A 26289-nucleotide genomic window follows, 5' to 3' on the forward strand; every position below is an offset into this window, starting at 1 on the left:
TAGAGAAACAAAGTCATATTATGAGAGTAATAATTTTATGCTGTGTTAAAAGTTTAAGTGTTTCCTTAATTGTAAAACCAGTGCCAACTATAACTTCACAAGATCCTCAGTACTCCTCATTTTGATGCAGTTTGGTGTAGAGTTGCCATAAAATTTAGACTTTATTCTTTTGAATCATTACAACTGTATTCTCAATTGTTCAAAACAGGCAAACAAATAAACTTTTTAAATTTTATCTATGGTGAAAAAGTTCCCGTCTCTTTTCTCTGATCTTCTGATCACCAGTCGTTGCCCTTCATCAATGTGAACCGAATATCCCCAGCAGTGTCGATTAAATTATTGAGTTAATAAAATGACCTGGGACATTGTCTTGAGTCTTAAAATATTAAAATGAGCTGCAATATTTTATTAATCTTTTTTGATAATCAGGTCAGAGAATGCTGGTCCCAGCGTTTTTTGCAGATAAATGATTAAATATCATATTCTCAATAGTATTTCAATTCAAGGGGGCATGAAAAAAATGTCTGATCCTCGGCCTTGAACCAAGAAATAAAAGTCGGACAAATCTTTTTTACAAATTAAATGAAGCTGGTAGTTCTGTGCTTTGGATATTTTGCAAACTCACAAACTTGCTAATCCCAGTCTGAACTTTCATATTTCCATAGTTACATTTGCTTGACAGTGTATATAGTCAGTCAGTACTTGAATGTTTGACTATTTTTTTTTTTTTTCTATTTGGTGTTTTTTGCCACAAGTTGAAATATTTAGCAGCAAGTTAAATTTCTCATTTTCCCCAAACAATTTCAACTAGGATGGAGGATTTTCAGAGGCAGTGCGTACTACACGTCTTCTACAGAAAAGACTTGGCAGGAAAGTAGAACCTACTGTCAGTCCGTGGGTGCGGACCTGATGATTATCAACAGCAAAGAAGAACAGGTATGTGGGCAAATGTACATTTGCATGCTTGATAGATATTTGACAAGCTTAATTAAAATTAAAAGTACAACAGCAAATAAAAGCAGACGTCATTGAGGTGATAGTTCAACATCAGATTCGACTTGTTGTTGACTCGTGTTAGTTTCGCTCTTTGTTTCTTAGAACTTTGCAAACAGTTTCCAGACGTACATGTGGATCGGCCTAACTGACTCAGAGACGGAGGGAAGATGGAAATGGGTGGATGGGAGTCCACTAACCACAAGGTTAATTTCTTTAAACTTTAATCAAATCTTTTTTCTTTTTTTTTTACCTCTGCTTTTTTTAATCACAATGTGAAAATATTTTGTCACAACATTCACACAAAAATGTTAATCTTGATCCTTTCTGATTTTTTTTTAGCTACTGGACAGACGGTGAGCCGAATGGTAACACAGGAGAAAACTGTGGTGAAATAAAGACTTTCACCGCAGAGAGAAGCTGGAATGATGGAACATGTTCTCGCTCACTTAAATGGATTTGTGAAATGAAGCTTTCCTAATACTAGTGCTAATAGGAATAATAACAGTAGTGCTTGCTGTTGCTTTTATTATGACAAAAGGTCAGCTTTCCGTTACGCGGCTGTGGCATGTTTTAGATTCCCTCATTCTGTTAAATTAATTCTCATTACATTATGTGTTTTTAATCAATGTCCTCCTTGTCAAAGTTCTAATATTTAGTTCATAAAAGTTAATAAAAGAATCTTAAAATCTATTCGATAAAAGACGGGCAGCCAGTGTAAAGAGGCCAGTATGGGCCTTACATGGTCACGCTTTCTGATTCCTGTAAGAAGTCGTGCTGCTGCGTTCTGGATCATTTGAAGTCGCTGCATCTGTGATTTATCCAGGCCTCTACGTAATGAATTGCAATAATCCAAATGAGATGTAATGAAGGCACGGATAAGTCCTTCAAAGTCCTTAAAACAAAAATAAGATTTAACTTTTGCTAAAATCCGCAGGTGATAAAAACTTGATTTAACAACAGAGCTAACTTGTTTATCTAGCTTTAAACTGCTATCAAAAGTAAAACCAAGATTCCTAGTGTAACAACTTTAGAAAATTTGCTCTTATTTTTTATTATTATAATGTTTGAAATTTCACCAAATCCTGATTAACACTGAAGAATCCTATTTCTTTCTTATAATTTAAGAATTTTATTATTTTACTTATTTGATAAGCACTAATACGTGGACTGTCACTAAGAGAGCGTCTTATGACATCAGCACTGTACTACCTTCAGTTGGCGCTAGGCTGCCTGAGAAGAGGTAGGAAATTTTCTTTGCTTTTGGTTACGCTCACGTTTTATGAAATATATAAAATAATTGTAAGTACATGCAGCTGTGAATGTTAATTTGTTTTAATACACACAGAGGTGTATTCTTTTTGACAAGTTAAGAACATTTTTCTTAAATGTTAGAGCAGATATTGTTATTAGTTAGTCACAGGGTTTCTCCATGTGCTTGTCTGCTAGGGAAATTCCAACTCCTGTAAATGGAAGAGCTGCATGTTAAAGGTCATTTTTATTTCTATTTGTGCAGGCCTCTGCCAGCAACCTGCATTAAAGAACAACCAGCAACTCCTGTGGTCTGACTCCCTTCTTCATCTGAACACAATGCAGAACACATCAAGGTTAACCGACTGTATAAGACTAAGTGATCAGTAAAGAACACTAATAGTATACACCGGTTACACTAGCAGAGGTCTGACAAAACCGAGCTAAAGAACCAAGAGTCAGATCTGGATTTGTAGTGTGAAGACTTTGACCAAATAATATAACTTAAATTTTACTTTGATTGAGGTGAAGAAAGTTTTGTTCCATCCAAGATTTGACTTCAGCTAAACAATCTTATCAGTAGCTGAAGAGATTCATTTTTACCATTTTGTAGTTTAAGGGGCATATAAATTTGGGTGTCATCTGCAAAGCAATGAAAAGAAATTTTAAACTTATAGAAAATCTGACCAAGAGGCAATAAATACAAAATAAACAAAATGGGACCTAAAATTGAGCCTTGGGGGACGCCATTCTTTAAAGGTTTGGCCCCAGAACAGCATTGGTCAAGATGAACTGAGAAAGTTCTGTTTTCCAAATAACATTTAAACCATTCAGATACCGGGCGTCTCAGGCCAACACAATGTTTTAATCTATATAAGAGAATCTGATGATCTACAGTGTCAAATGCAGGGCTCAGATCTAGAAGTAATAAAACTGCTACATTGCCTGAATCAACTGTTAAAAGAAGATCATTATACACTCAAAGCAAAGCTGTTTCAGTGCTATGAGCAGCTTTAAACCCAGGCTGAAATTTCTCAGTTATATTATTGTCTTTTAAAAACATTTCAACATTTTAATGCACGGGTAAGGTGGATTAAATATTAACCCACCTTACCTGTCTTTATCAAATGGAAGACTGCTGTGTTTTTGTTTTGGGTTTTTTTTCTACTGGATAAGATGAAAATCCTCTATAGTTTATGATCCATCAAAACAATAGAGCATCCAGCCATTAAAATTGCCATTGTAATTACTTTATGGCATGAGGATCTAAAATGCCTTTAGAGCATGTCGGTAAGTTTTATTTAAAATAGTTTTTTCTCTTTATACATATTTGTTCGCAAAGACCCGCCTCCTGGCTCTGATTGGTTGGGTTTGACTGAAAGCAATGCATTTCTGCAGACAGCGATAGTAGCTCAGGGAGGAGGTGGAGGAACTCAGTCTTGTCACAGATTACCTGTCAAATATTACACTGTCGGGACGAGGTGACAGTTTTTAACAAATTTGCAAAAATATATATATACATTTTGTAAACATTGCACACTGTTGCTTTAAGTCAGAGTACTATCAAAACTTAGAGCAGCTCAATTCAACTGTGCAGTAATTAAAGCTTATCCAATACATAATGATTCCACATTTTAAATACGTCAATAATACTGACAAGCTAGTCACTATCAGTCCTGAGTCTGTAAAGGAGACAAGGTTACTCTGCTACAAGCGTCAGATGAGTTTATTTACAATCAAACAACCTGCTTCTGCATATACAGTAAAATTTTCCATGTATTTGTTTCTGTGCTAAAATGAAACCTCATAATTAACAGTAACTGCAATTCCAGGGAATGCATGTCAACAGTTTTGAATTATTCAACCGAGTTTGCAGTAGTTAAAAGAGGAAGAGCAAGTGATTCTGCTGCGTCTTGCAAAGCCGTCTCAGAGTTTTTGTTTAGTCGCGTCTTGTGGTTCTTGCGTTTGATCTAAATACAGCCTGTCTGACAATGACATGGGCTAAAAGATCTCAAAAACATACCGTGTGCTAATCTAGTGAAACTCAGGAATTGGTATGAAACAAAGTCAATTCTTTTCAACGATAAGAGCCTGAACAAAAAGGAAAGGAAAACAAGAACAGAAAACATTAACTCACATTTGCCAAAAAAGCATGAATTCTGTTCTCCTGCTGAACATGCTGAAGGAGAACATCATCAGTTTATGACTCTGAGCTCAAGCACACCAGGAGTTATGAGTCAAAACAAGCAACTAAATCAACCTCTGGATGGAAAGAAATTCAAGGTACCATAGTGGTCTAATCAAAGTCTGGATATAAATCCAACCGAGAAGCTTTGACCTGACCTTAGAGCAACGTGGCCAAGTTAAAACTGCAAATCTGGGGAGGATGAAATTCCTTAACAAGAATACAGAAGTTTTATTGCGGCTTAACGCAAATGCTTGACTGCATCTATCGAAACCAAGGCTGGCATGAGCAGTTATTGGGTTTAGAGCCAATTATACAATTAAACTGGGGTAAAATTGGGTTGTGGGTCTTTAAATTAAATAAAAGCTGCAGTCTGAGAGACCAATACAGTCTCTCTTAGCTTAAAATGACTTACTACTACTATGAATACTTGGTCTGTGTGGTTTTCAGTTAACACACAGACTGTGCATATTGCAAGTCCAGCAAAAAAATTTGCAAGATCCTGAATTTTAAAGAAATTTTTTTTTTTTTGCTTTTGTTTTTTCTTTCACAATTTTTGTAAAGCTGTGATGATGGGAAAGTGGTACTTCCAATGAATGAGGAAGAAATTTTCACACAAAGATTGCTTCAGCATCTCTGCTCTTCATCAAGGACCAAGTGTGGCCTTCGGCAGAGACTTATAGATCGAGGCCTTGCGATATAAAAAAGAACAGAGATGGTTTTCCACAGAGAGCACTATGGACGTTCTGTGGCGTACGAGAAATTCAGCGATACGCTTTATGCCAGCAACGATGGACCGGAGAGCTGCTCAGATAATCACAGCAAAGCCACTTCGGGTAAGAGACAAAAAAAAAGTTTCTTCAATAATAATTTGCCAGGTCGGTTTAAAACATGACTTATTTACGGCAGTGCTTACTCTGCTCTTATTTTAAATTGAACAATAATGGCAAGTAATGTGAAGCTAATGAAGCATGTCTTTAAGAAATACTGTATATTGTGTCGGTTTTACATAGAAAAAATATTAAAATCATAAAAGTAAAAAAAAAAAGTCTGTCAATTTTCATTTGTTGGGCACAAAACTTGTGTCACAAAAAACCTAATTGTAAAAAATCTTAAGTCAAATCTTTTGAGTGGTAATTATCAAGAGCCTTGAGTTCATCTATTAAAACTTTTGCGTTTTTATCCTAAATGAATACCTGCTTTGCTTTTTGTTCTTTTTTTTTTTACATTTTTAGCTGAGACTTGTTTGTGAAATCCTTCACAGTGGATGAATTTGCAATGTTTACCTCTGATGTCCTCTTGGCGTTTTAAATCATCCACCCGTGTTTTCACAGAACTTCAGCGGTACAAGTTGGCCGCAGCCACCCTGGGACTTTTGTGTCTGCTGCAGCTAAGTCTTATCATTTCTCTTGCTCTTTGTAAGTAAACCTTGACGATTCACTTTCTGATTTGGAAATTCTGTTTCTGCACGTCGTGTGCTGGTAAATTGCAGCACACGACGTGCAGAAAGTGTTTGTTTTTGTTTTTTTCTTTTGGGATGCCTCATGCAAAACCCAATTGACGTCAGCACAAAACATTTGTTTGTATTTCATTCATTAAAGAACACCTATTCAATTCTGAAGAACACCGAGGATGTATTTCAGCCTGAGGGAGAAAATAAAACGCTCATCCCATGAAGCCTTATGTCTCACTCAGTTCTGTTACAGGGAAGTGGCTCCTGTGACATTTACATTTGCGAAACAGACTATAATGACCACAAGAGTTACTCAATAGTATTAACATGTAAAAGGTTTTTCACTTTAGGAGTGTTGAAAACTCCTGACGTTTTCTGTGAAGATGACTTTTCAGACATTACACGATATCAAATGCATGCATTCTGGTGGTGAGAAAAACATAAAACTACTCTTCTTTGCCTAGCAGCAGCTTCCAGCAATAAGAGTCTGATTGAGGGGGAGAAAAATGAACTGAAGACACTCAACTCTGGTGAGCATAATGAACGAATGATGCCGGCAGCCTGAATGCAGGGATCCAGGCAATATGAAGTAGAGACGCACCACGTTGGATTTTTGGTCAATATCCGATAAAACTCATTTGGCCGATAACCAATACCAATAAGTTTTTTTCCTTCTGTGCAATTAAAATACTGCAATATTTTTGTCAATTTAGCTTGCTACCAAATGCTAAAAAGGAGGCTGAAATGATGAAAATGATTCAAAACTTTCAACTTGCATTATGTTTAATGTCAAAATTATTTATAACATTTATTAATTTGCTCTCTTTAAGTGCGAAGCACATCAGTCGTGAATTAATGCTTCTTAACAGTTTCTTATTGTGCTGCAGGTATCATTGTCACTGGTTTGTCATATAAAAACGCCTTTTATATTTGTGAATTATTTAGACTAAGTGGCCGATGGCCGATATTAACTTTTACAGTTAATATCGGCCGATACCCATACCATGCCGATAATATCGTGCATCCCTAATATGAAGTTGTCTGTTTGCTGCTTTTAAAGTGAATTTAGGTTTTAGGGAGGAGTACAGTAAATCTTTGTCCAAAGGTTACTTTTAGTTTGTTTGAGTTTGCCAGTTTTATAGAAAATATCGGCAAACAATTTTTTAAAATAGGAAAAAATGTCTGATTGGTATGGAGAAACAAAAAAATAGAGTAATCTGTGTAATTGGAGCTGTTGTTCTTTTTGTTTTAGGCCTCAATGCCAGGAATAAAAACCTGACAACAGAAAGAGAGCAGCTGAGGAGGAATCTAAGTGACTTTGGTAAGCATGATTATGAAACTACACCAACCACAAACCATAATGACCCAACAACATTAAACATTAATAATAAATTACACAATTACAGCAGATTTAATCATACATATAAAGAGAAAACAGGGCCATATTAAGTTATATAGCTAAAGCTGTCCTAGCAAAAATGTCAACTACAGAATTCCAATTGACGTAAAAATACAAAAATGTCTCATATCTAGAGCGAACGCGAACGCTGAAGAAATTAACTCACTTAATTAACTCATTCTGGCTGCATAAAAATAACAAATCTTGATGTAGAAAACAAAATATAAAAAGAAAATGTTGACGTTTTCTAATAGTCTCAGAGTGAGGCTTGTGAAAGTCCCAGATGTGAAGCTGTAGACTTTCTGAAAAGTGAAAAAGTAAAGATCTCATGCGATTAATAATGTTCTACATAAAATATTAGATGTTATTCACAAACGTTAGAGAAAAACAAAACAGTTTACCAAACGTGTGTCATTGTTTTTATAGTTTCACAACATAATTCTCTGACTAAGGAGAGAGATGAACTAAAGAAGACCAACCTTGGTAAGTATGACTATTGGGCAAGACTGTGTGATAGCAAACAATTATATTATATCTAATATAATTGTTAATATGTAAACGTCGTGTTGGTTGTCCCAGAAGCTCAGTGCACGTGCTCAGCATCACATCCAAATGTTGTCTTTGCAAGATAGGTTCAGGAGTTCTGTCAGCATTGCTGCAGAGATTGAAGAGGTCAGGGGTCAGCCTGTCAATGCTCAGATCATGCCACACACTACATCCGATTGGTCTGCATGGCTGTCACCCTAGAAGGAAGCCTCTTCTGAAGTCCGTACACATGAAAACCCCGCAAACAGTTTGCTGAAGACATGTCAACAAAGGACATGGATTACTGGAACCAGGTCCTGTGGTTTGATGAGACCAAGATTAATTTGTTTGGTTCAGATGGTCTCCAGCATGTGTGGCTGCAATCAGGTGAGGAGTACAAAGAGAAGTGTGTGATGCCTACAGTCAAGCATGGTGGTGGGAATACCATGATCTGGGGTTGCATGAGTGTAGCAGGTGTTGGGGAGTTACATTCCCTGAACTCCAATCTGTACTGTGAAATACTATCTTATATACAAGCAGAGCCTGATCCCCTCCTTCTGGAAACTGGATCACAGGGCACGATAATGACCCCAAGCACACCTCTAAGACGACCACAGCTTTATTGAAAAGGCTGCAGGTACATGTGATGGACTGACCAAGCATGTCCAGACCTAAACCCAACAGAACATCTTTGGAACGCTCCTCCACCATCCAAGCGGAAGGTGGAGGAGCGGCAAGTCTTGAACAGTCGCCAGCTGCGTGATGTCATCATGGAGGAGTGGAGAAGCATTCCAGTGGCAACCTGTGAAGCTGTGGTAAACTGCAAGCCCAGGACAGTTAAGGCAGTTTTGGTAAATAATGCTGGCCATACAAAATATTGACACTTCAGGAACTTTCACTAAGGGGTGTACTCACTTTTGTTGCCAGTAGTTTAGACATTAATGGTTGCATATAGAGCTATTTTGAGAGAAGAATAAATTTACACCGTTTTAAGAGCTGCAAAGAGACTGCTTTTCATTGTGTCAAAATCCCATGAGAAGATATACTTAAATATCTGCAGAAATGTGAGGGGTGTACTCACTTTTGTGGTACACTGTATATGACTGTTTTTTGTCGGGTAAAAATAAAAGTGAGACTGAAGACTCAAGAAGACTGAAATCAAAAGGAAAGGAACTTCAAAAACACACAAGCTTAACGGTGTGCACATCCACACAAGTTTTTAATTAATACCTCAGTTGAAGTTGTGTTACTTGAAATGTACAGTTTATATGTCAAATTACATGTAGCAGTCAGACTGACATTATTCTACAAATTTTCTTTTTTTAAGAAGCGTCTTATCAGGGTTGCATTCACTTTTAAGAGTGCAAAAAAGAGTGAAATTGTTGTGAAATTGTCATTTAGGTTTCTTGTCCAATCTAAAAAATCTGACTGCAGAGAAGGAAATGCTGCTCAGAACTATCAAAGGTAAGCTCGTCAGTGCTGCTTACATACATATTAAACTTACACAAAGAGGAGACATTTAAGATGACTTTGATATCCATTGTCACTATTATTATTACTATTACGAGGAGTTTTTATTTTCCAGGCACTGAGGCTGATAACAAATATGTGACTGAACAGAGGGATGAGCTGAGGAAAGAACTTAAAAACCTCAGTAAGTAATTAAAACACAGAAAACGTCCTGGGGCCTCTCTGTTAGCGCATACATTGCAGGTTACAATTTTAACAAAAAAATAAACGCTGTACAACTCAAGAAATAATATTTTTATCTGAATGTGTAGGATTGTTAAACATTTCTGCTATGAGCTGCAGATGTGTAGTAGTGTGACTAACTTTTCCTCTCACGACAACAGCCTTGGAGTTCAGTTTCCTGACTGAGGAGAGAGACGAGTTGAAGGAGATTAATCTTGGTAAGTGTGCTGATGACTGTGTATTGATTAAGACTCCCTACACATGGGATCAAGGCTGCATTACAGCCTCTAGTCCCTTCATGGCAGTTTGGTTGTGGCTGGATTGGGTAAATTCATTAGACCTTGTTTCATTTGGAAAACAGTCAGTAATACTTTTCAAAAATTAAACACGTTGGATGCTGCTTTTTAACTTTGTAGCTGAAGCTTTGCCGTTTAGCAGAAAGTGATCAACAAAGCAATTCCCAAAATAATCCATTTTCATCCATGCTTACTGTGTTTACTTATTAGTTTTCTTAAAACTAGTTGGGTTCAAAACAATTAACCTAAAACGACGGTTTATCGTTAAATGTTTCTATAAGTTTCGTGATAAAATTTGGCTAAAGTCGGTAAACCTGTTAAACTTCAATGCAGGTATCGAGGCAAATCTGAAAAACCTGACCGACGTGGGAGAAACGCTGATCAGAACCATCAATGGTAAGTAGTTCTTTTTTTTTTTTTTAATCACAAATTCTCAAAACTAAAAATAAAAACGTTTACTAGGAGTCACGTTGGCAATCCTGTGTCCGGTTTATCCATACCAAATGTTCAAAAATAATTACAACGGTTCCATTTTCAGTCGCCGACGCCATCAATAAAAATTTGACTGAAGAGAGAGACGAGCTGAGGAAAGATCTCAACAACCTTGGTAGGTAATTATAAGAAAACAAAATGAGACGCGATCAAACAAGTGGTAATATGGTTCCTTAATGCCTTCAGCATATGAAACTCAACTGATCTGACATCTTTCTATACGTTCCGTGTGTGTTTGTGTGTCACACAATGGCAATAATGTGATGCAATTGTTTCTATCAAATAACAGCTTCACATCTTAGTTCCCTGACTAATGAGAGAAACGAGTTGAAGAGGTTAAACTCTGGTAAGTTCGTTGACACGTTGTTGAACTTAATTGAGTCATTTATCGTATCATGAAATATTTATTCAGCAAAGATACAATAACATGTAAAAAGTCTGATAGGAACAGCAAAAATATGAATTATCAGTCCATCTGATAATGTTTTTATATGCAGCGGTTAGAGGAACAATTAATGTTTCACTGTCTGAGCTAAAACATTAATTCATTAATCCTGTATTTATGACAAACTATATGATTTCAGGTGGGAATCTGTTTTCTTTTAGCTTTTCTGCATTTATTTATTTATTTCAAATTCAGAGTTCAAGATGAAAAAAATAAATTCACAAGAAATTATTTCATGTTTTCATGTTTATTAAACTATGTTAATGAAGTACTTAGCTTAAAGGCAGTATGGCAGAGGGAATAGTTTTTAATATTGTGGATATGTCTTGCAGACATTGAGGCCAGTCTGAAAAATCTGAGTGAAGAGAGTGAAAAACTGATCCAAACCATCCAAAGTAAGTTTGATATTCACTGCACTCACTGCGATTCAGAGAGGAAAATACAAGCTTTTATCACCAGTCAGAGAACAACTTACTGCAATAAAGCATTAGTTTGTGCGATGAATAATTTCTTCCACGTGTCAAACTCCAGTTATCTGTATCCTCTTTCAGATATTGAGTCCGATCACAAAAACGTGACCGGAGAGAGAGACGACCTGGTGAGGGAGCTGAATGTGTTTAGTAAGTATTGGAGGATTTTTCAATTTTGAGTCAAGAAATAAAACAATGAACTGTAAAATCACAAAACAAACTGATCTAATGTCATTTCAGAAATGTCATTTCTTTTCTTTTTTTTTTTTGTGGATTATCTTTCCCCTTAAAATCACAGCTTCACAGCTTGCCTCCATGACTAAGGAGAGAGATGATCTCAAGAAGATTAACTCTAGTAAGTGGAATCATTAAAATATATATATATTTTTTTGTGTGTGATTATATTATTTCTTTCCCTCTCTATCAAAAAATACATGCATGCTGCTCATTCTTTTGTTCCTGAGGGAATTTCTTCTTGTAGCAAAATGTCTGTATAACTTAAATGATGTTGTTCTAGTGACACCTGCCTGCTTTTGTGAGTAATAACTGTGTTTCAGATATTGAAGCCAATAGCAACACGTTGAGAGAAGACAAGGATGAACTCAACAGGAAGCTGAATGATTTGGGTTGGTATAAAAAATAAAGTTCCAACTATCAGAAGTCCTTACGATGGTCAGAAAGTAAAGTAACGTAAAGCGTGTCGTTCTTTTACGTCCATCGCTGGTACACTGCAAAAACACAAAACCGTTTCAAGTATTTTTGTCTCGTTTCTAATGTAAATATCTCAGTATAATTGAAGTAAGACTAACTTACAAGCAACTTTTCACAACGACGTAGGAGTTGGCTTTTAAGTTAATTTCTCCTTAATAATGATAAACAAACATATTAATTCCACTGGCAGATTTTTATATTTATGGCCTGGAAAAATGTCTTGAATCAACAATAAGAGATTCAGGTTCTGTCCTTAGGACATTTATCCAAAAGTATCATATCTTTCATTTTTTTTCCCTGTGCGAATAAAACACGATAAAGTCAATCTTGTTCACCCAGCTCTTGTTTGAAAATTGTGTTAAAGTTCAACTCAGCCTGAGAAACGAAAAGTTTAAAGACATCAAGAAAAAACCTGAAATGCACCAGATTGTCACTGTTTGTGACATTTAAGGTCAGAGGTCTTATAACGTGTAACTCTGAAATGTCCATCCAAACAATGGCAATAACTCACATTAACATGGGATAACCTTTTCTTGAAAATTACAGAATCCAAACAGAATGCCTTGACTGAAGAAAGAGACGCTTTGAGGAAAACAAAGTCGTGTAAGTATCAGAATCAATCTCCTCATTTCAGGTGTTTAATGTAATGTAATGTAATGTAATGAGTAACGCACATTGTGTTTCAGACATTGAGGCCATGTCCAGAACAATCAGTCAGGAAAGAGATGAGCTGAAGGCAAAGATCAACACTTTAAGTGGGTATAAAGATTTCATCACAGCATGTACAATTTGCACAGGAATTAATCAACACAAATATAACGAGTTGCAATGTGCAAATAACACATTTTGAGCGGTGGTACTGTTAATTTTTTCCACACTTTATCATAGTCATCATGTAACTGCTGTTAATTAACTGTAATTACATGTTAATTACAGCTCATTCACATAGAATGTGCTATTCTATGTGAATGAGCCCCGGATGCCCATGCTTTAATATGAACATAGTCTTTAGATGTTTCCTGTGTGGTCTGCTTCATATTCATATTTCTTCCTATCTTTGGCTTATTTAAACATCTTGGTTTTGTCCTTTGACCTTTGACCCCTTAATTTTCAGTCATTTAAGATTGTCTGTTTATCCTTCCAGATCAACCAGGATGGGTGCTTTTTGAAGGCAGTGCGTACTACGTTTCTTCTGGCAAAAAGACCTGGCAAGAGAGCAGAAATTACTGTCAGTCAAAAGGTGCAGACTTGATGATCATCAACAGCAGAAGCAAACAGGTGTGTTCAGGCACCTGCAGAGGGGCGAAGGGGGCTTGAGCCCCCGCCCCTTTTATCCTTGATGCCCCTAGTGCATCAAGGAGTTGTTTTTTGGCTTTTTCAACAAAAAAAAAATTCTATATTTTATTTTATTTTTTTTTAATCTGTATGTCAGAAGACCTGCTTTTGCCCCTCAGCAATAATATTTAGCTAAATGTAATAATTTAGCAAAAATAAACTAGTCTGGCTGCCCTCAGTCTAATAATGACTCTCAGAGCCTCCATGTTGTTCAGACTAACGGGTCCATGGTGAGGAGGAGGCGGATCTGTGTCCTCTAACTATCAAATTATGGGCAGGAATATATTTTTTCACACACTGGTTTGTGAATAAAAACGTAGAGACCCTCCAAAGGTCTCTGCACGGCCCTGGGTGTGTGTTTACTCCTCTTTATGACCTTCATCCTTACACCTGGCAGATTTAGGTTGAAAGTAATATTTCAGATTGATTAGCATGTTTCTTCTGACTTGAATTATTGTTAATGTTCTGGAGTCACCACTGGGAAACTGGAGGCGGAGCAAAAGATTACGCTGATGGAAAGCAAACTTTCCTACCTCAAAGCTTTGCTTTTATCACCACTGATTGCTCACTAAGAATTGAAATACGAGAATCTGCCAGGAGTGTGAATAATTTAGTTCTTCACTCTACCAAGCAAGGCCGCTTGCTTTTTTAATGTTGTGAATAAAATTTGTTTCCAAGGTTTATGGAAACAAGTTTCAGAAGTACATGTGGATTGGACTGACTGATGGAGAAACAGACGGAACATGGAAATGGGTAGACGGGAGTCCAGTTACCACGAGGTAAATTTGTTTCATTACTACATAAACATCCATTTTTCACAGTTCTGCTAAGATCTATATTATTCTATATCTTATTGTAAGAAATCAAGTAAACAAAGAAATACATTTTCTGATGCACTGCGTTGTCTTTATTTCATATTTCAAAGGACAAAATGAATCATTTCTGGATAGCAAATGTTTTTTGTTTTTTTTACTTTGGTGACTTCCTTGACCTTATTATGTGTCACAAAGTTGTTGTTTTTTTTTTGTGATTTGTCCAGTCCACCCAGTTTCAGAAATTGTACTGAGTGAAGTTTTCTTCTTTTTTTTAGCTACTGGGCAGTTGGCGAGCCAAATGGTAAAACACTGGAGAACTGTGGGAACATAAAGACTTACACTACGGAGAATAGCTGGAACGATGAACTCTGCTCCCATTCCCTCAACTGGATCTGTGAATTAAAGCTAATCTAGTAACTGTGATTCATATCACATAAACAAAAAAGACAAACATTAAAAAAAACCACTTATTAAAACTCTCTCATGTTGATAATATTTGCACATTTGTCTGCTTTGTTTGGATGTGATGCTCTGAAGGTGATACTGGAGATGTACCGATCCACATTTTGTGAGCAATTTCAAATCTTTGGTTTTTGATCAAAGTTTGACCCGCAGAGTCTGATTTTAAATTTCTCTTATAAAAACATTCAATGTTTGTTTCCACACTCCCTGCAGTGAGTTGTCTTTAATTGTTAATATTACGAGTAGAGGCAACTACAGAGGTGTAAAAATCATTGTTTTCCAAGAATAAAAGTTCATTGTGATAATCAATTTATTCTAACAGATGATTTTTGTAAACCCCAAAACTGACATGGTTTGTATTGTTAATTTTTCTGTTTATTTTATTTTTTTTCTTAATTACGGTTCCATGATAGGAACAATGGACATCAGCAGGTTTTAATTCTGATTAAAGCATTATTCTGATCATGTGACCTTTTATCAGCTGTTACATTAAGATTAAATAAGTTCAGCAACAAGTTTCTGCCTCAGCAGGTCGTCAGGAGTTCAGACACAAATAAACCACACGATGTGAAGTAAAATAGTTCTACGTTTCATTTATTACTAAATGTCAGTGGATGTGAAATCTTTTTTTTTTTTAAAGCTGTGCTTCATTCTTTTGGGGTTAAACAGAGAGAATATTTTAGTTTTGATATTACAGGGTGTGTAGATAACGGAGGAGAAAAATGAGGAAGATCTTCCAGCTTGATCAGCATTGATGAGTTTAAGCAACGTTGGTGAAAAGTGAACAATAAAAGGGACAACGCTGCCACAGACCAGAACCATTTGAGGTCGACACCTTGCTGTGGTTTTACCAGAGCCCGGCTCCTAAAACATGGAGTCGTTTTTAAGCGATGAAGAACATGAAATGTCTTCGCTACATGAGAGCAGCAGCTCTGTTACAGCCAGGAATGGTGCGTTCAAGAGCAGCTCCAGTGAAGACAAAGCCACTCATACACATGGTGATTATAATTTTTCTCATTTTTCCAGGTCATTTATTTATATATATTTGGTGTATAACATATATTTTATACTAATCTGTTTAAAATCTTGCTGCAGTCTTTTCTTTTCTTGATGTTTAATTCTGATACGTAGCTTTATTCTAACACAGGCTAATGTGTTAGAATAATGTGTTCCTTCATAACAAGAGTGACCAAAATTGGACAAAAGTTCTCATAAAATCTTGTGTTTTTTTTACTAAAGCATGCAAATAAAATTGCGAAGCTTTTTTCACCAGTTCGACGACAAACTAGGCAGGCAATACTTTAATTTAAAAAATAAATTATACACGTTATTTTTTCTCTCTTTCTTCCTTTCAGGAAAGGCACGTGTAGATCAGCAGAGCTTAAAAGGGTTTTGCACACTTGGCTTATTAAAAGAAAGGTGTCTGATTAGTAAATTATTTTGGGCTCAATATAGAAAGAAAGATACAATAGAAACAAATTTCATCTGTCCGCCTCATTAAGAACAGGCTTTTGCTCACTCTTATTTTGAAAATGATATTTAGCCAAGCTCAAGCCATTGGTTAAAGCAAGTAGAGCGTCCATCCTCAACATTGAGAATAAATGTTCATCACTCTACCAGCCACTGGCATTTACCAGTGGAACCAAATGGTAAATGAAAGACTTTTTAATGACTTTCATTAGAAAGCCTTTTAACAGTCATAAAATATGTTTATTTCTCTATTTCTGTACTTTTGTGTGGAAACAATAAATACGACTTTTGTAGAAGACATAGAGGCTTTCGAAAAAACAAATTAAATTTCATTCAGTCGCAATACACACAAATCCATATATCACCCTTCGTTACCTGGGTATAAAGTTTAGGTTCGGTCAAAAGTGATTTTGGTTGATTAGTAAACTTTCAACATGTGTGAGTTCATGTAATTTTCTTCCTTCAAGCTGAGAAATGTTTATGTTTCCAAGTGTTTTGTTTTTTTTTCTCCATGCAGCAGTGAGTCTGTACAGACTGGTCGCTGCTGTCCTTGGACTCATATGTGTCCTGCAGGCTGCTCTCAACGTCTCTCTTTCTCTTGCTCTCTGTAAGTAACCTCCTTTCCAAGTCTCTGGTGTCAAGCTCATTTTTACAAACGCACTGCAAGCAAAAACACAAAAACTACAGAATGGCAAAATGAAAGACATTAAGTTCACCACTGAGTTAGTCATGGTCATGGTACTACGGTCAAAAATTGGTGGAAGAAAAAAAGTTGTTGGTTTTTTTAAAATGACCCTCAACATATCATAAACAAAGTATATTTAAAAGAATAAATAAATCACTTAAAGCGATACAGACATAGTTGAAGGTTGCCAAAGATTAATGACATCGGTTGAACGTTGTAATAGAACGGACACGCCTACATTGAAGAGCAAAGAAGTGAGAATTTACAACAGATAGGTTAAAACAAGACAAATAAGGTAAAAGTAAGACACTAAAACAAGCTTCAAGAAGAAGAAAAAATACTCAAAAGAGTAAAATGACTATTTAGCTGACAGTAGAAAGAAAGTGAGAAGCAACTTTTGAAGGGAATGTGAAACCATTTACAAAAAAAGTTAAGTTTCTAAGTGATCCTGAAGGTGACACATGAGAGGAGAGCAGAGCGCAAAACTGACTTCCAACTGACTGCAGATTCAGCAAATTTGACAAACAGAGGTATTGAAACCTAACTTTGAAATCCCAGAATGTTAAACTGAAAGATTAGAAAACCAGGACGAGAACCTGTGGGAAACGATTTGACAAATCCTGTTTGTTGTTTTAGCACAAAAGAATTGCATTTTGGCATGTAAACCTATATCAATGCACATTAACTATTCACATTTTAATGTAGTTAGTTCTGAAAGTCATGATCATCTGCCAAACAGGTTTTGGTCCCAGATTGGGAAATCTGACTGAAGAGGGAGACGAACTCAGAGCGACCTATGGTAAGCCATGTTGTCTTGTTGCCTCTAAGTAACCTTTTTGCTCTTGAACTGAAACTGTATGGAAATTTGAAGCATAAATAGTTTTTTAATGAAGTCATATAATATCTTTACTTATTCTAATCTGTAATCTGTAAATGGTTTATACAATTTTCATGGTTCAAATTCAAGATCTTTTCAAAATAAAATTGTAATGTACAAGCACAAGTTCCACCACAGAACAAAAACAAGTGGCATCCATTTAAAAATTAAGAAACTGAACATGTGTGAAGTATTATTGGTCTTCTAAAGGGTAACGATGCTTTTATTTTTCCTCATACTTTGTGTGGTTCTGTTACAGATGTGGAGACACGCTGTAAAAATCTGACTGAAGAGAGAGATGCATTAAATAATCAGCTAGGTGACTTTGGTATGTAGGAGTCACAGCTATTCATCACATAAAAAACACAAAAGCTAAATGGAAACTTTTTTTATGAGGTAAGAATCATAATGCATTATCATAAAAAACAGACTTTAAATAAAGCGTCGACTGAATATGTCAGCTTTACAGCTTAATTCCCTGGCAGAAGAGCGAGACCAATTAAAAACAATCAACTTCAGTGATTGTTAGACAATGTCTATATTCTTTCCATAATTGTGGAAAAACTTCATTTAAATTAAAATCTGCGCTTATCATGTGAAGACCAACATAAATGGACATTTGCATTAAAGTATTTGATTGTGAAGAAAAGATTAAATCAACATGCCCACCCAAAATGTCAGTTTTACAGCGCAACACGTTGACTGCAGAGAGAGACGCGTTGAAGAAGATCAATGTTGGTGAGTTTATTGGTAACTTGGTGTTTGTAAGGAGAGAGAAACTGAGCACAGCAATCTATGAGGAGTCATTTTTATGTCTTGGTACAAACTGCATGGATGACTTTTTTTGTTTTTGTTCTGTTTTTAAGAGTATCCTGAAACATTTATGTTGTATATGAAATACTAAAAAAGTTAAAAATGTGGTTTTAGACCTTGAGTCCAGCAACAGAAACCTGACTGAAGAGAGAGACGAGCTACAGATGAAATTAAGTGAGTTTCTTTTTCTTCAATAGAATCATTTCACAAGAGAGGATCTCCCAATGCACTTTAAAAAACAAATAGATCCAGTTTATATACAGCAATATGCAGTCAGTTCATTTTAATCACATGGAGAAACTCAAAGTCAATTACCTCACTTGTTTGTTCAGGAACATCCTGTGTCCTAACAAAACATGTTTTGTTCTGTCTGAAACTAAGACAGGAAGATGTAGTTATTGACTTGTATTGATAGAAAATGGTCAAAGGAAAGAACTGAATCTAAGCAGAAACAAAAATCATAAGGGAACATATTACTAAATTAATGATTTTTGATTTTACTTTTTCAGTTGTTAGAAAAACCTAAAAATGTCAAACACAACAGGCTTCCTCGTGATTTATCGTCAGTATCAGGTCATGTAGAGAAATGTTTTTACCTTTCACAGAAAAATTAAATACATTTGATCTTTTTTATGTTTATATATATCAGCTATGGAGGCAACATCCAGAAGTCTCACAACAGAAAGAGACGATTTAAAGAGGCAGCTGAAAACCTGCAGTAAGTCTGTCAAAAATATATATATTCCATGACTTAGTATCATTTTGATTATTTGATATGTTTGAGCCACGTTTGGAAGAAAAAATACTAATTTATCTTCACAACACTTCAAGTAATTAAAGATTAATCTTAATTTGAATCTATTTATGGATGTGAATATAATAATGCCATTGCAAATAATCCAATTTATTGCCTTTAGCTTCACAGCAAATTTCACTTACTAATGAGAGGGACGGACTGAAGAGGACAAACTCTGGTAAGTGTGACGATTGCATTGGTCCAATAGCCATCAGGTCTCAGATGACTTTACTGTAATCAAAAGAAGAATCGTGTGTTTGAGAATCGTACTGAATTCCTGCTCACAAACTGAAAGTGTAAGCTCAAGTATGACACGTTTTAGAGCAAAGACATGAAATCCTGCTTTAAAGCCGAAAATCTATGCTCTTGATTTATGGCATTAAAATTTCTCCATAATCCTGTGGTGAAACTGTGTGAGAGTGTGTGTGTTGTCAACATAGTTAACAGTCGCTGCATGTGTTACCATCATCCATCCAACAGAATATTCTGTTTCAGGTATTGAAGCCAAGTCTCAAAGACTATCGGTGGAAAAGAGTCAACTCAGCATTGAGCTTACTACCTGCAGTAAGTAGGAAACCTACAGACTATAAAGTTATAGAAAAACAATGTTGTAGTGATTCATTTAACCCCCCTGAATTCTTCAAATCAGATTTAAAAAGCTTACATTTCTCCATGTGGACATGTGTTAATGTTTGGCCTGTTGTGGCAGGATCGGAGAAGTTAGGCCTGACTACTGAGAAACATAATCTGACCAAGAAGCTGAGTGATTTTGGTGAGTTTGACTCTTAATTTGGTAAAGGTAAGTTTGCTGGAGACTGAAAAGACATTTTGGAAATCGTCACAACAAATGATCTGTTGTTAAAGCGGGTACAAACTGGTGCCGGGTCAGAACAGAACCTCCAGTGGCAGACCATCATTAACATCGGGTACACACAGTCCAATATTGTGAATAATAAGCAACATAGCTGTAGATCTAAGCAGCTAGGTGACTTTGGTATGTAGGAGCCACAACTATTCATCACATAAAAGACGCAAAAGCTGAATGGAAACTTTTTTTATGAGGTAAGAATCATAATGCATTATCATAAAAAACAGACTTTAAATAAAGTGTCGACTGAAAATGTCAGCTTTACAGCTTAATTCCCTGGCAGAAGAGCGAGACCAATTAAAAACAATCAACTTCAGTGATTGTTAGACAATGTCTATATTCTTTCCATAATTGTGGAAAAACTTCATATTTAGTAAATAGGTCATCCTTTATGCATCTCTTTAACTCACCGTGCAATTCAGAGAATGAAGCCAGCAAAGAGAACCTGACCAAAGAGAGAGACGAGCTGAAGAACAAGCTGATTGACTTGAGTAAGGTCGACCAGGTCATTCAAGCAAAGTCCTGACCAAGTGCCGAGTGCATCAACATATGTTTTAGGAGGCCAACAGTACTGTTTTACACATCTTTTGTAGTAGTTATGTAAAATTTAAACCTTATGAGTAACAAAATGGATGGGTTTTCATTTCCTGTAAGCTGCAACCATTCAGCTTGTGACAATACTTTATATGATTTTCAATTTTGATTTAAATTACACTTCTTGAGTTAAATACTAAAAATAATTGGACATTTCAACTATATTCTAATTTATAGAGATGTGTTTTGTCTGAGAACAAAGTGGAATTTCACTGCATTTGTTGTTGACCTTTATGTTTTATACAGCTGACTGACATTTGATCATTTCTGAACTCTCTGTAGTTGAAACTAATAGTTTAAATTCAGGATATCTTAAATATTAGAACCGCTCTTTAGCTTTTTGTGCTCGCAGTATTGTTTGCTCTCTGCAGACTAACTTACCACTTTGTTCTGTATATCATGTTCACAAAGTAATAATTATTCATTCATTTAAAATGCTTTTGCCAAGTGGTGATTAAAACACGTGTTATTTGCTGTGCATGTGGTTTAATGCTGGATGTTTTCTAATAGCATCTGAGAAGGATTCCCTGGCTACAGAGAAAGACGAGCTGAAGAAAAAAGTGGCTGATTTTGGTGAGCGGCAGCTAAGCCAATAAAAAATTAAAATGTGGACTTATCATGTGAAGACCAACATAAATGGACATTTGATTAAAGTATTTGATTGTGAAGAAACGATTAAATGAACATGCCCACCCAAAATGTCAGTTTTACAGCGCAACACGTTGACTGCAGAGAGAGACGCGTTGAAGAAGATCAATGTTGGTGAGTTTATTGGTAACTTGGTGTTTGTAAGGAGAGAGAAACTGAGCACAGCAATCTATGAGGAGTCATTTTTATGTCTTGGTACAAACTGCATGGATGACTTTTTTTGTTTTTCTTTGTTTTCAAGAGTATCCTGAAACATTTATGTTGTATACAAAAAACTAAAAAAGTTAAAAATGTGTTTTTAGACCTTGAGTCCAGCAACAGAAACCTGACTGAAGAGAGAGACGAGCTACAGATGAAATTAAGTTTTTTCTTCAATAGAATCATTTCACAATAGAGGATCTCCCAATGCACTTTAAAAAACAAATAGATCCAGTTTATATACAGCAATATGCAGTCAGCTCATTTTAATCACATGGAGAAACTCAAAGTCAATTACCTGCCTACCAATTTGATCGTAATTTTAACATCGTCCAGTTGAGTTGAGTTTATTACAGCAGTTGCATCAAGTCACTGATGTTGCATCAATCTCTCCTCTTGAAAGAGCAGAAATACACATTGGTCAGCTGATTGCACTGAGGCGTCATGTTTGCTTGATTTTCTTGCTTCCACAGGGCGATGTGCATGTGAAAATGATATTAAGATACGATAAACCGATGAAATTATGCTGAATTCTCTGTGCAGTCACAAGATCGATAACAAATGCTCACTTGTTTGTTCAGGAACATCCTGTGTCCTAACAAAACATGTTTTGTTCTGTCTGAAACTAAGACATGAAGATGTAGTTATTGACTTGTATTGATAGAAAATGGTCAAAGGAAAGAACTGAATCTAAGCAGAAACAAAAATCATAAGGGAACATATTGCTAAATTAATGATTTTTGACTTTACTTTTTCAGTTGTTAGAAAAACCTAAAAATGTCAAACACAACAGGCTTCCACGTGATTTATCTTCAGTATCAGGTCATGTAGAGAAATGTTTTTACCTTTCACAGATAAATTAAATACATTTGATCTTTTTTATGTTTATATATTTCAGCTTTGGAGGCAACATCCAGAAGTCTCACAATAGAAAGAGACGATTTAAAGAGGCAGCTGAAAACCTGCAGTAAGTCTGTCAAAAATATATATATTCCATGACTTAGTATCATTTTGATTATTTGACATGTTTGAGCCACGTTGGGAAGAAAAAATACAAATTTATCTTCACAACACTTCAAGTATTTAAAGATTCATCTTAATTTGAATCTATTTATGGATGTGAATATAATAATGCCATTGCAAATAATCCGATTTATTGCTTTTAGCTTCACAGCAAATTTCACTTACTAATGAGAGGGACGGACTGAAGAGGACAAACTCTGGTAAGTGTGACGATTGCATTGGTCCAATAGCCATCAGGTCTCAGATGACTTTACTGTAATCAAAAGAAGAATCGTGTGTTTGAGAATCGTACTGAATTCCTGCTCACAAACTGAAAGTGTAAGCTCAAGTATGACACGTTTTAGAGCAAAGACATGAAATCCTGCTTTAAAGCCGAAAATCTATGCTCTTGATTTATGGCCTTAAAATTTCTCCATAATCCTGTGGTGAAACTGTGTGAGAGTGTGTGTGTTGTCAACATAGTTAACAGTCGCTGCATGTGTTACCATCATCCATCCAACAGAATATTCTGTTTCAGGTATTGAAGCCAAGTCTCAAAGACTATCGGTGGAAAAGAGTCAACTCAGCATTGAGCTTACTACCTGCAGTAAGTAGGAAACCTACAGACTATAAAGTTATAGAAAAACAATGTTGTAGTGATTCATTTAACCCCCCTGAATTCTTCAAATCAGATTTAAAAAGCTTACATTTCTCCATGTGGACATGTGTTAATGTTTGGCCTGTTGTGGCAGGATCGGAGAAGTTAGGCCTGACTACTGAGAAAAATAATCTGACCAAGAAGCTGAGTGATTTTGGTGAGTTTGACTCTTAATTTGGTAAAGGTAAGTTTGCTGGAGACTGAAAAGACATTTTGGAAATCGTCACAACAAATGATCTGTTGTTAAAGCGGGTACAAACTGGTGCCGGGTCAGAACAGAACCTCCAGAGGCAGACCATCATTAACATCGGGTACACACAGTCCAATATTGTGAATAATAAGCAACATAGCTATAGATCTAAGCAGCTAGGTGACTTTGGTATGTAGGAGTCACAACTATTCATCACATAAAAGACGCAAAAGCTGAATGGAAACTTTTTTTATGAGGTAAGAATCATAATGCATTATCATAAAAAACAGACTTTAAATAAAGTGTCGACTGAAAATGTCAGCTTTACAGTTTAATTCCCTGGCAGAAGAGCGAGACCAATTAAAAACAATCAACTTCAGTGATTGTTAGACAATGTCTATATTCTTTCCATAATTGTGGAAAAACTTCATATTTAGTAAATAGGTCATCCTTTATGCATCTCTTTAACTCACCGTGCAATTCAGAGAATGAAGCCAGCAAAGAGAACCTGACCAAAGAGAGAGACGAGCTGAAGAACAAGCTGATTGACTTGAGTAAGGTCGACCAGGTCATTCAAGCAAAGTCCTGACCAAGTGCCGAGTGCATCAACATATGTTTTAGGAGGCCAACAGTACTGTTTTACACATCTTTTGTAGTAGTTATGTAAAATTTAAACCTTATGAGTAACAAAATGGATGGGTTTTCATTTCCTGTAAGCTGCAACCATTCAGCTTGTGACAATACTTTATATGATTTTCAATTTTGATTTGAATTACACTTCTTGAGTTAAATACTAAAAATAATTGGACATTTCAACTATATTCTAATTTATAGTGATGTGTTTTGTCTGAGAACAAAGTGGAATTTCACTGCATTTGTTGTTGACCTTTATGTTTTATACAGCTGTCTGACATTTGATCATTTCTGAACTCTCTGTAGTTGAAACTAATAGTTTAAATTCAGGATATCTTAAATATTAGAACCGCTCTTTAGCTTTTTGTGCTCGCAGTATTGTTTGCTCTCTGCAGACTAACTTACCACTTTGCTCTGTATATCATGTTCACAAAGTAATAATTATTCATTCATTTAAAATGCTTTTGCCAAGTGGTGATTAAAACACGTGTTATTTGCTGTGCATGTGGTTTAATGTTGGATGTTTTCTAATAGCATCTGAGAAGGATTCCCTGGCTACAGAGAAAGACGAGCTGAAGAAAAAAGTGGCTGATTTTGGTGAGCGGCAGCGAAGCCAATAAAAAATTAAAATGTGGACTTATCATGTGAAGACCAACATAAATGGACATTTGATTAAAGTATTTGATTGTGAAGAAACGATTAAATGAACATGCCCACCCAAAATGTCAGTTTTACAGCGCAACACGTTGACTGCAGAGAGAGACGCGTTGAAGAAGATCAATGTTGGTGAGTTTATTGGTAACTTGGTGTTTGTAAGGAGAGAGAAACTGAGCACAGCAATCTATGAGGAGTCATTTTTATGTCTTGGTACAAACTGCATGGATGACTTTTTTTGTTTTTGTTTTGTTTTTAAGAGTATCCTGAAACATTTATGTTGTATACAAAAAACTAAAGAAGTTAAAAATGTGTTTCTAGACCTTGAGTCCAGCAACAGAAACCTAACTGAAGAGAGAGACGAGCTACAGATGAAATTTAGTTTTTTTTATCAATAGAATCATTTCACAAGAGAGGATCTCCCAATGCACTTTAAAAAACAAATAGATCCAGTTTATATACAGCAATATGCAGTCAGCTCATTTTAATCACATGGAGAAACTCAAAGTCAATTACCTGCCTACCAATTTGATCGTAATTTTAACATCGTCCAGTTGAGTTGAGTTTATTACAGCAGTTGCATCAAGTCACTGATGTTGCATCAATCTCTCCTCTTGAAAGAGCAGAAATACACATTGGTCAGCTGATTGCACTGAGGCGTCATGTTTGCTTGATTTTCTTGCTTCCACAGGGCGATGTGCATGTGAAAATGATATTAAGATACGATGAACCGATGAAATTATGCTGAATTCTCTGTGCAGTCACAAGATCGATAACAAATGCTCACTTGTTTGTTCAGGAACATCCTGTGTCCTAACAAAACATGTTTTGTTCTGTCTGAAACTAAGACAGGAAGATGTAGTTATTGACTTGTATTGATAGAAAATGGTCAAAGGAAAGAACTGAATCTAAGCAGAAACAAAAATCATAAGGGAACATATTGCTAAATTAATGATTTTTGATTTTACTTTTTCAGTTGTTAGAAAAACCTAAAAATGTTAAACACAACAGGCTCCCTCGTGATTTATCTTCAGTATCAGGTCATGTAGAGAAATGTTTTTACCTTTTACCAAATACATTTGATCTTTTTTATGTTTATATATTTCAGCTATGGAGGCAACATCCAGAAGTCTCACAATAGAAAGAGACGATTTAAAGAGGCAGCTGAGAACCTGCAGTAAGTCTGTCAAAAATATATATATTCCATGACTTAGTATCATTTTGATTATTTGACATGTTTGAGCCACGTTGGAAAGAAAAAATACTAATTTATCTTCACAACACTTCAAGTATTTAAAGATTCATCTTAATTTGAATCTATTTATGGATATGAATATAATAATGCCATTGCAAATAATCCGATTTATTGCTTTTAGCTTCACAGCAAATTTCACTTACTAATGAGAGGGACGGACTGAAGAGGACAAACTCTGGTAAGTGTGACGATTGCATTGGTCCAATAGCCATCAGGTCTCAGATGACTTTACTGTAATCAAAAGAAGAATCGTGTGTTTGAGAATCGTACTGAATTCCTGCTCACAAACTGAAAGTGTAAGCTCAAGTATGACACGTTTTAGAGCAAAGACATGAAATCCTGCTTTAAAGCCAAAAATCTATGATCTTGATTTATGGCATTATAATTTCCCCATAATCCTGTGGTGAATCTGTGTGAGAGTGTG

General features: G+C 35.7%; 1 protein-coding gene across 2 annotated transcripts; it reads left to right on the forward strand.

Annotated features, from left to right (window-relative positions):
* Window positions 1–5004: 5004 nt before the first annotated feature.
* Window positions 5005–15104, forward strand: LOC116719438 (CD209 antigen-like). Of its 2 annotated transcripts, none has more exons than XM_032561953.1 (20): window positions 5005–5265; window positions 5764–5847; window positions 6347–6412; window positions 7135–7203; window positions 7708–7764; window positions 9208–9270; window positions 9392–9460; window positions 9660–9716; window positions 10128–10190; window positions 10333–10401; window positions 10576–10632; window positions 11064–11126; window positions 11283–11351; window positions 11500–11556; window positions 11759–11827; window positions 12459–12515; window positions 12599–12667; window positions 13057–13190; window positions 13926–14026; window positions 14338–15104. In XM_032561953.1, exons 1-20 carry the CDS (start codon window positions 5145–5147, stop codon window positions 14474–14476), a joined length of 1533 nt encoding a protein of 510 aa, XP_032417844.1. In that variant the 5' UTR covers window positions 5005–5144; the 3' UTR covers window positions 14477–15104. The 2 variants fall into 2 exon arrangements, with proteins under 2 accessions (XP_032417844.1, XP_032417845.1); XM_032561954.1 differs by having other exon boundaries at window positions 6350–6412.
* The last annotated feature ends 11185 nt before the right edge of the window (window positions 15105–26289 follow it).

Source organism: Xiphophorus hellerii, chromosome 5 (assembly GCF_003331165.1).
Source record: "Xiphophorus hellerii strain 12219 chromosome 5, Xiphophorus_hellerii-4.1, whole genome shotgun sequence".
Classification (NCBI taxonomy): domain Eukaryota; kingdom Metazoa; phylum Chordata; class Actinopteri; order Cyprinodontiformes; family Poeciliidae; genus Xiphophorus; species Xiphophorus hellerii.

Coding starts and splice junctions, on each gene's coding strand:
- LOC116719438 (XM_032561953.1), top strand. CDS start 5,145: ATGGTTTTCCACAGAGAGCACTATGGACGTTCTGTGGCGTACGAGAAA. Junction 5,848..6,346: donor TATCATTTCTCTTGCTCTTT/GTAAGTAAACCT, acceptor TTCTTTGCCTAG/CAGCAGCTTCCAGCAATAAG. Junction 9,717..10,127: donor GTTGAAGGAGATTAATCTTG/GTAAGTGTGCTG, acceptor ACTTCAATGCAG/GTATCGAGGCAAATCTGAAA.